The sequence below is a fragment of the Dunckerocampus dactyliophorus genome, chromosome 2 (assembly GCF_027744805.1).
Source record: "Dunckerocampus dactyliophorus isolate RoL2022-P2 chromosome 2, RoL_Ddac_1.1, whole genome shotgun sequence".
NCBI lineage: Eukaryota > Metazoa > Chordata > Actinopteri > Syngnathiformes > Syngnathidae > Dunckerocampus > Dunckerocampus dactyliophorus.
In genome coordinates, this window is record NC_072820.1 from 15,417,533 (window position 1) to 15,427,961 (window position 10,429).

The 10,429-nt window shown below is 41.2% G+C and overlaps 2 protein-coding genes across 12 annotated transcripts in view; one reads left to right on the forward strand and one right to left on the reverse strand.

The window, feature by feature from the left end:
• clcn2a (chloride channel, voltage-sensitive 2a) overlaps window positions 1-10,429 on the forward strand; it is a 76,711-nt gene that overhangs the window by 3,203 nt on the left and 63,079 nt on the right. For 7 of the 9 annotated variants that reach the window (XM_054756372.1, XM_054756409.1, XM_054756400.1 and 4 more), the window contains exon 1: window positions 8,042-8,261. In XM_054756372.1, coding sequence (XP_054612347.1) covers window positions 8,199-8,261 — 63 coding nt within the window. In that variant the 5' untranslated portion in view covers window positions 8,042-8,198. The other 2 variants (XM_054756424.1, XM_054756433.1) reach the window with 2 other exon arrangements.
• Window positions 254-5,219, reverse strand: thpo (thrombopoietin). 3 transcript variants are annotated; one of them, XM_054756533.1, is made up of 5 exons: window positions 4,917-5,219; window positions 4,707-4,831; window positions 1,579-1,665; window positions 1,264-1,474; window positions 254-713 (listed from the first exon to the last, which is right to left on the reverse strand). In XM_054756533.1, exons 1-5 carry the CDS (start codon window positions 4,927-4,929, stop codon window positions 589-591), a joined length of 561 nt encoding a protein of 186 aa, XP_054612508.1. In that variant the 5' UTR covers window positions 4,930-5,219; the 3' UTR covers window positions 254-588. The 3 variants fall into 3 exon arrangements, with proteins under 3 accessions (XP_054612508.1, XP_054612517.1, XP_054612525.1); XM_054756542.1 differs by having other exon boundaries at window positions 1,310-1,474; window positions 4,917-5,216; XM_054756550.1 differs by lacking the exon at window positions 1,579-1,665.

Sequence of the window (10,429 nt, forward strand, 5' to 3'; positions counted from 1 at the left end):
GATGGATGCGTTCACAGTGGGCATGGAACCTGAAGGCTGTACAGAAACAAATTTATTTGTCCATTTGCCAATTAAATCCAGTCAAATTATCTATTTTATCAAATGTGATATTTTTAGATTTTCTATTGTTTTCCCTGTGATCTTTTCATGAGGTGGAAGAATAGATGGATGAAGATGAATTTTATACTACATCAATCCTTACAAAACAATTGTTAATAAGAGTACGTTTGTTTAGAATTCTGTTGATAGTGTGGAATTGATTGTTGATTTATTGGTCTGGAAGCAATTGACAAAAAATGGAGTGCACTACTTGACTGCAACCAGCAAAAGCGCTGTTGCTTCATTCGCGACTAGTTTACGGTCCAACAACATGACACAGCTATGGGAAGTTGAACTACATGCACACTATCACAACTCCTCCGGGCAGCATTGTTATGGTCAACGTATTGAAACAGGAGTTCAGAACATTGCAAAATATTTTTTTCTAATCCCTTTAAAAAGAGCCCTTCCCCCATTATTGGATCAACAAAGAGTGGTGTTTCCTGAAGATGTTCATCTTGTCATTGGGAAGTGCATCTGCTTTCTAGGCTAATCATCAACCGCTCCAGTTTTCCTGTGATCAGGCGGTTGTAGTTCAGCAGGACCGTGCTCAAACTGAGGCTGCTTCCGGGAACACAAGACAATTCTGTGCTCTCCATTGATCCCTGCTGGTCCTGAGGGAAAAAAGAATAGTCATTATCATGTTGTCAAAATGCATTTGCACTAGAAATGGTAAACATCATAAAGCAGATTCCTGATTACACAGTGCAGAGTAGTACAGTACATTTCTTTTAAGAGGTCTCATGTGGAAAATATGTGCTTTTATCTTTGTCCTGTCCTGAGGAAGGAAGCATGGGGGGGGTCACACAACATTCCCTAAATCACTCCCAGAACACCAGTGGTTCAGAAAGCCTTGTGTTTACGAGAAACCCGGATATTTCAACACCTTATACAACTGATATTGCCTCCGAATCCGATGCAGGGCACGTAGGAAAACCCATTAATACTTTTTCCCTCGCTCACTGTTTTTTTTTCATCAACACTGATTAATTGTTGCGTGTGATGTATTTGTGTGAGGAAGCCTGAACCAGGAAGCAATATTTTGGTGATCAGAAAGCACAAATGAGCATTAGGATTACTGGATCAATATTATTTATATTTTTGTAAAATCATTTCAGACCTTTATCTGGACAATCTCTGTACATTTTGCCAACTTTTGCTTACTGCTTGTGCTTTCCTCCCATAGTGTGTCACCTTGACAGCTCCTTACACTCAATTGAAGATGTGTGAGGATGAGGAGGTAACTGTTGATGTTGTGCTCCAGTCTCTGTAAAAGCACCAAGCTGCATTCAGCCTGGCTGGGGTGCCTTGCCACCTTCACACCCTCCATAAGAAGCCTCAAGGATGCACTGATGTCTTGTCTTCTCTCCTGGTGCTGTGGTACAGAAGATATAAAAGGAAAATCAATATGGTTGTTGGAAGAATTATTGATTGTAAATGAAACAGCGACATATTGGACTCATGGGTGCACTAACATACTGATTTTCTTTCCCAAGATGCTACGTGGAGCACAGTGCAGGGTAGATGAACTGGCGTGGACAGGCTGGTGGAACTGTTGCAGTCGTTCTGCCAGGATGAAGTTATGATTGTGAGTATGAGCACTGTAGAACCTCCAAAGTCAACTTGTGAATTATTGTACAATTCAGAAGTCATGCCATTATCTTTGTCCTGGCTGCTCAGTTCAATATTGCTAGAAATAAAATAATTACAAAATATACTCCTGATCAAAATCTTAAGACCAGTTGAAAAATTGCTAGAATTTGCATTTTGCACATTTGGATCTTAATAAGGTTTTAAGTAGAGCTACAATATGCAAAAACAAGAAGGGGGAATAAGACAAAAAGCATTTTGAAAAAGTAATTTATTAAAAACAACAATTAAACTGAAATTGGCTGTTTATCAGCTGATCAAAAGTTTAAGACCATCACTCAAAAATAACAAAAAACTCTCCAAACCAGAAAAAAAAATGTTCTGAGTAGGACTCAGTAATGAGTAGCTCCACCGTTCTTGTTAATCACTTCAAAAATGGGTTTGGGCATGCTTGAGTGTGTGAGTGCGAGTGTTTCCAGGAGGCTAGTTGAACATTGCTCCAAGTGGTGAAGATGGCGTCACGAAGGGCATCAACTGTCTGGAACTGATGGCCATTTTAATAAACTTCCCTTGCCATCCATCCCCAAATGTTCTCAATGAGATTGAAATGAGGGGAACATGCAGGATGGTCCAAAAGAGTGATGTTATTCTCCCTGAAGAAGTCCTTGGTCAAGCGAGCATAGTGAACTGCAGCGTTGTCCTGTTGAAAAACCCAACTGTTACCACACAGACGAGGGCCCTCAGTCATGAGGGATGCCCGCTGCAACATCTGCATGTGCTGCAGTCGGCACCAATAAGGGCCTTAATATGGGTGGAAGACCGCCCTGTGTCTTGATGGACAGCCAATCGGATCCTCCAGCTCAGCGTCGGTGTGATTTTTTTGGGCCTACCACTTGATTTTTTTGTTCCATAATGCTCAGGATCTTTAAAAAAATGTAGAATGACTGTCTTACTGCTCCCAACCTCAGCAGCAATGGCACGCTGCGAAAGGCCTTGCTTATGCAGCTCGAAAAACCGACCACGTTCAAAAAGAGAAAGCTTTTAGCTTTAGCCATCAGGAGGGCATGACAGTGTGAATGCCTGACAGAAAATGAACATTTTGAGCAGATTTTGGCTTTTATAACCTGTGGTCTTAAACTTATGATGATGACCTGATAAACAACCTATTTCAGTTTTGGGTTTTTTTTGTTTAAATTACAAGCTGCGAATTGTGTTTGTCTCACTCCCCCCTTTTTGTTTTTGCATTTTTGGTACAATAAGGGAACAAAATGGAAAACATTCAACTGCTTGGCTTTTTGTGTAGCTTTAATGATTTTTAAAATGAAACACAATAGTATCAAAAGCATCCAGAAAATAGTAGTAGAATTAGTGGTGTGTGTGTATATATATATATATATATATATATATATATATATATATATATATATATATATAGGCTACTATATATACTATAACGCAAGGCAGTTACACTTCCTGTCACTCACTTAATGTATACTGTGGAGGAACTCTACCATACCGACAAATCAGAGTACGGCTGCAGCTATCGAATATTTTAGTAATCAAGTCTTCTACTGAAAATTCTTTCAACAGTTTTATTTATTAAATTCACATTTTATATAGGAGCAAACTGTATTTATCCACCATGCTCAGTGGGCGCATGTCTTGGACTATCATGTTTAAAATACTGTTTGTTAGCTCAGCTGCTTGTCTGAGACTACATTATGGTGCTTTGTAGATACAGTACATGCATCCACCCAAGACTGTAGTGAGTTACTGGAAAAGGGGAGAAGTAATGATTTCTTAATTGACATTACTAAGATGAAATTACATATTACATTATGTTGATGGCTGTGCATTTTTGAACCATAAACTTTGACTAGCTGACTAAAAATAAGACAAATATTTTTTTTTATAAGATTTTGAGTTTTTGCAGTGTTCAAACTAAAATCAAGACACCTACTGTAGCGAAGCACATTAGGATATTTTATCCATCAACCAAGAAAGTGAGACACACACGTCCTTGTTCCATTACACAGTAGTGTCTGCTAGAAATGCCTAGCTACTGATTAGTGAGCTAAAATGTTTTTATTTTCCATCTTCTTAAGTCACAGCGCTGCCTTTTTGCAGATGAAACAAACCCTGTATGAAGTCATGTTGCCATTGTGATAAACCAGCCACACATTCGACATAGTTAAGAGAAAGTTAGCCCTCCACATGGCTAACGTTATGTTAGTAAGGTACATTAATGTTAATCTCATTGATTTGCACCACGTTAAAACCTTTTCTTGGGCCTTCCCCTCCATTCTGAGTATCTTCAGAGATGATGCAACATCAACGATGCGCTATTGTGGTATGTAAGTGCCGCCTTAAAATGGATACGCGTCACAGTGTTAAACTTTCTGTTTAGCCTGAAATGCTCCCACACTTTCCACATTTTCTGCCTATTCTCTTTCATCGCTTTGTTGTTTTCTCTCGCCTCTTTAATTCTCCCACCCCTTCAATAAACAGCCGCTTCTTCTTCTGCGTGGGTGATGTAAGGGCGTTATGATTCCTCGAAACAGGAAGAAAATCTAGATTTTTTTTGTCATCAAGGTACTCAAATTACTTGAGAAATCGTTTCACCCCCAAATCACAGTATGAATACCTGTACCATTATACACCTAGTGGTTACACATAATATTGTGTATTAACTGTGCACCTGTATGATAATTAAGGTTGTTAAAAATGTTACTTAATAATGGTTTTATGATGGCAGCAGTTTGACTCCTGATTGCAATCCTGTACATACAATTGAATGCAATAGTGTAAATACAATTGAAGTCTTCTGAAGAAGCCTGCAGATGACAGTCGAAACACGTCAAGGTAAAATTTCCACTCAACATACCCTACAGTTTGTCTGAACATCACAAATTGAACATTCATTTTATAAGAAGACAAAATGAACCTAATTGAGGTGTGCAATTGATTACTGTAGGAAAATAAATTTGAATCTGAAAAAGTTCATCTTAAATCCTCACCATTGCAGTTTGTATCTCTGACACAATATTCATTGCCCTCCTGGCTGATCTGCTGCACACAAAGTCAATGGGCTTGGTCCCGGCATCCCAAACTTCAGAGGCTAGCATACACAGCAGCAGGAATCCTGGATGAGGACATGAATACACATTGAAGCTGAATCACGGCAAGCCTCACAGCATGTTCAGCCCACAAAGTAACAAAATACTCACTGCTTAAAGCCATGCCCTGCTTTGCCGCGCTCGATAAGTCCACATTTGTTCCATTAAAGAGCCAAGCCAGGTGAAAAATATCCCGTGTCCGTGGTGAGATCTCACACAGAGGAGCCGTGTTTCCTTTTTGTCTTACTCCCCTCTTGATTTCCAGCCTTGTTATTCAGTAGGGGGAAGAGCTATCTAGCCAGAGAGCAGGCTGCGCTCCAACTTTCCGGCATAGCGAAAACATTATACTGTAGATGGAAAATGGCATTTCATTGATATGGTGCTTATTTTTTGCCACCCACTGGCTGTAGGCGTTCATGGGACTGGCTTTGTTGCTGACTGAAAGGTTAATGATTTATGATTGTGAAAGACTCCATTTACACAGCTGACATCAAATCATAGCTGCACAGGCCATTTACCTTTTGCCAAAGTGGCCAGCAGAGGTAGCAGTTCAGGTTCATATGGTGAAAATGACTGTAGAGGGAGCAACACAGGATGCAAACTCTACATATATAGTCATTTATCAAGCTGACCTAACACACAGAGTCAGCGTGGGCAGAATTTAGGAATACAGCCTGTGACCAAAGGGCATTATGTTTGATTTCCTTAACCGATGTGAGGTGTTCATGGCTACTCACAGCTGAAGTGTGCCTTTCTGCATGGGGTTGCCCTATGTTTGTGTACCGGATGCCCTAGCTTAGCTGTACGCTAAAACATGAAGTAAACCTCACTCCCAGCTGCCTCAAGTGCTGTGCTGGTCAGTGGGTTGTTACATTTGCATGGAGTCTCTTTGGCTTTCTTTGACTTCCTCCCACTAACCCCAAAATGTGTACCACACGGTGCAATCCGTAAAGTTGAATTCGATCCTTTCTGGCACATCGGTCGACCTTCTATTTGTTCTGAAATCATGTATTTCCATTGGAAACTAAAGTGCACAGTTTGTCACAAAAATGACTACACTCCTCACATTTCACCAGGTATTATATCTTCTCAAGGGACAATATTATAGAAATTAAACTTGGATATAACTTAGTAGTTAGTGCACAGCCTGTAAAGCAGTATACATTGACTGTCCACTGAAAATAAGTCAACAGGTCCAAGTCTGGAGGAAATATACTCCCTCACCTCAGGGCTCCAGACTGTGATTAAATGGTCACATTTTGCGACTAAAATATGAGACATTGTAAGTGAATTTTTCATCTACTCGCGCATGTGCAGCCAGATAAAAGTACATGTTGTTTATTGAATTGACCAGGGACGTCCCCTATTACCTTGAGAATGACAAATAGTCTGTGAAATGTGTAGTCAGTTGACGATAGCTTGTCACAGTCTATCGATGCCAGCATGTGTGATCGCTCACATTTGATTCACATTGAAGTTCGACTATTCTACCATCTTTATTTACACATTTTGCCTGGCACCACTGTCTCTCTGGCGTCAGCTAGCTGGCTGGCTATAGTTATCCTCCTAGTCTCTGGTCCTCGGACTCCAAATGTGACTTTTTTTTTTTTTTTTTTACCACAGTGACATTTTGTGTTTAAAACAAACAAGCAATGCAGTTTGTTTGGAGCTTGTTTTCATCCCACAAGGAAAATCTTTGGCTCTCACATTCATGGGGTACGTGCTAACTTACTTTTTAAAAAGTGTCACTTTACAACCTTGCTCTCTTGTCACCATTATAATAATTATGTCTTTTCTTCAAAACACTAGTTGTGTGTCTAAGTTGTTCAACATAATAATGTAGTGTATCCAGCTTTAAAATAGTAACGCTATCACGGGATCTTAACAGGTAGCTCGTGAACTACGAGTAGCTCGCCGTCTGTTTAGCTGAGTAGCTCACCAAAGAATATTTACTTCAACTCTTAGTATTTATTATAACTGTTCAATTCAGGGGCCACACGGTGGCCTAGTGGTTAGTATGTTGGCCACACAGTCAGGAGATGAGGAAGATCCGGGTTTGAATCTCCGTTTGGGCATCTCTGTGTGGAGTTTGCATGTTCTCCCCTCCTTCTCTCCTAAATTGCCCATTGAGTGTGAATGGTTGTTTGTCTATATGTGCCCTGTGATTGGCTGGCGAACATGAGATCCTGTGCAGGCAATTTAATTAAGTTACTCATACAAATGCAAAAATATGGTGTCCACTGGTAAAGAGCTATACTACCTATACTATATTTGCAAATTTTCAGACTTATGTATATATTTAAAATGTTATACTCTTGTTCTGGCTGGTGTGTTTTGAAGTTAATTGTTCTGAATTGTTCTGCCACTCCTAAATCTCATAAACTGCCAGTACGAGAACTTCAGGAGATGTCCACGAGATCTTGTGAATAAGTTACAAGTTTAAGTCCCCTGTATGGCAACTTACCAGTGTCCAGTGGTAACCCCTGACAGTTGCTCAGTAGTGCCATATTTGTTTAAATGCTAGCCCTCATCTTTTGCCATACTGCTTCACCACTGACATGTATGCCTTACTGTTGCCCCCTGCAGAGCAGAGGATGTACTGCATGAACAAACACTGAATGGTTTACATTATTCAGGAGTTTTTTGGCGGGCCAAATGAAAATCTTTGGCAGGCAGGACGTGGCCCACGGGCCGCCTGTTGAGTACCTTGTTTGTACAAAATGAATGAATAGATGGACGGACAGATGGCTTGTTGTGTTGATGGCTGTCATGGTTGCTGTCATGCATTAAACTGAAAGGCCACAATCTTAGTCATAATCCAGTTTTAGGAACAATTATTCATGGATAGGAGGGGCAAGACCATGTGTTCACATGTATACAGGATATTTTTTTCATTATTTGGAGAGGCTGCTTCACATGTGTTCCGATCATGCTTTATGTTTAAATGTGTTCACTCGTATCTTTTATAAGTCATCATTGTGAGGTTGTATGTCTTGGGACACAGCTGGAAGAACGTTTGCACTGTCGCTGCAATGTGATTGTCAGGTTGAAAAGGTATAACAGTTGTCAAAAGGCACTGGCAGGAGTCATCATTGGGAAAATACACAATTCATCCTCAAGTGTTTTCCCCCACCATTAGTTAGGATGTTGACTGAGCTCTCTGCACCTTCACAGCTGTTTGTGGGGTCATTTTTGAGACGCACAACGCCGAAATTTAGACCCCCAAACACATTGTGTGCATACATAGAGGAGGTGGAGGAGAGAGGAGACTGAGGAAGGAAGAACATTCGCATACTCTCCCTCCCCCTTATCTCTGCAGAGAATGCAGAAATTAAGACGAATGCACACAGCAGCTCCCCAGATAATGACCGGGGCGACAGCGTATCTCCCCGCATGGAGAAAGCTGCAGGACGGGGCACCGACGCTACCCGCATTGCATCACGGACACGACTACCGGTACCCCGCTGTCTTTCTCCCACATAAATCGGCATTATAGGGAGAATTTCTTCGCCAGTGAGGTCCAGTGCAGCACGAAGACGCCTCACTGCTGTGCGCAAAAGCCGTTAATTACGCGCAGCGCCGGTAACTTCAGCGCTTAGCTTAATGGATTGCGCTTCTGGAAGAGGCCGGTCCGTGGCATCCACCGCGATCTCTCACGTGTGTTATCTGCAGCCAGATCACGTTGGCCATTAAAGGGGGCGCCACAACCTGTGGCTGCGCGCGCCCTTGGTTCAACTTGTTCTATCCTGAGAGGTGAAATGGAGCGATACAGCTGACGATTTGGAATCCGTAGCGCAGGGGAGGAAAGGAGGTGGGAAAAAGGGAGGAAAGTCGTCCCAGGGGAAACGTAAGTATGTTACGTCCTCTTAAAGATGACTGGCTCGTTTGCAGTTTTCCAAAACTGTCAAATCTGCAGTCAACTTTGTCCACATTTCTGCTCAAGGGCAAATGCTATCAGAAGGTCTGATTGCGATATTGGCTGCTGCTAATTGGTTGCATGTTTCTTTCGCCGAGTGCTTGTTCTTGCCAACAGGGATGTCATACATTGGAGAAACTTGCAAACAAAAGACACAGGTGGTTGTACACTATGCAGAACATCCATCCATCCATTTTATCCTCACGAGGGTCGCAGCTATCCCAGCTGACTTTGAGCAAAAGGCAGGGTACACCCTGGACTGGAATTATGCAGAAAAATAACCACAGAAATCCTCAAAATATGTACTTTCAGACATATCTCCTTTAAAGAGAGGAAACAAAATGACCTGATTTGTGCCTTTAAATAATGTAACAAAAGTGTGTTGCCTACACTCCACCAAAATGTCCTGCAAAAGGTCACCTTCATGCACATTCATCATGTGCGAATTTTGTTTGCTTATGACAAAAAACTATTGTTTTCATAAACATACACTCCAGGTGGCATGCTCATACTATACCCTATGTGCTCACAAGGATGGTGCATTTCTTCAGAACCCTGTGGAGATGTGATGATGTGGGTCAGTGTGCTGGTGCTCGAGGCTGCAGAGCACCTAGTTTCTTTGCTGATGGGTCACAGCACCTCGGTCGGCCTGTTTGTGGCTAGAAAGAAATCAGTGGCACTCTTTTCTGCAAAGAGATGATTTTAAGGCCAAACATAATATATGATATTTACATTGACTCTTGATTGGTAGTCCCAGAGGACCTACTTAGATTGTTTTGCCTGGTGCCCATAGTCCATACCTTTTGAACTTTTTATCTGGCAGCTTGGCGTGTGCTGGGTGTCTGTTTTCACCTTGCAAAAGATCAGAGCGTTTGATGTGAAGGCCTGTGAGCAGATAAATTGTTTAATGTGATGCCGTATTTTTTTTTCAGTCTGTGTTCTATAGTGTCCCTCTACAGTATGTTGGTGTTACATTTTTCAAATACAATTCTCAGAATGTACATTTTGCTTTTGGGGATGTTCTCAGTAACAACTTTTTCCCAACAGAGGGCACAAAGTACCTCTGTTACCTCTGCAAGTGTGAAAAAAGCCCCCTGTATGTACAGAATGTAACCCAAAGTGCTAGAGATACGTATGTGCAAGAATGAACATCCCTAAATTTTGTGACCTCAGAGCTGTATGAGTAACGTGCTTATAAGTCATTGGTGTCCAAACTGAGGGCAGCATACTGAAAACTCAAAAGATACAAGGGGCCGTTTTGATATTTGTCACTTTGTCAAGACTAAAACCAATGCAAAAGGCCAAGATGTTATATATACTTAAAAAAAAACAGTCTGCATGTCAGCTTTTTGTTAGCATCAACAATTCAACTGTTTCTCATTATGTTATGCGTATTTAGTCTTTATTTTCCACTTTTGCTGTTGTGTGGGGGTTTTTTTGGTAGTAATTGTGTTTTAGAATGAGCTGTGGGGCCACAAGGTTGCCCCCAGGTTGCACTTTGACACCCCATATATAGGGGATGTTTGTGGGGCTTGTGAGCAAGCCACTCCTGTAAAATGTCCCTCAAGTGTCTGTTTGGCAAGCTGAAATATTTATAATTTCATTAAGTTTGCACAGACAACCCCTATTTGGTGTTTCTCTTTGTCAATTTATCTTTAAAATAGTTGTGTCGAGCTCAGCATGTTAAACGATTCACTGACCCATAAAA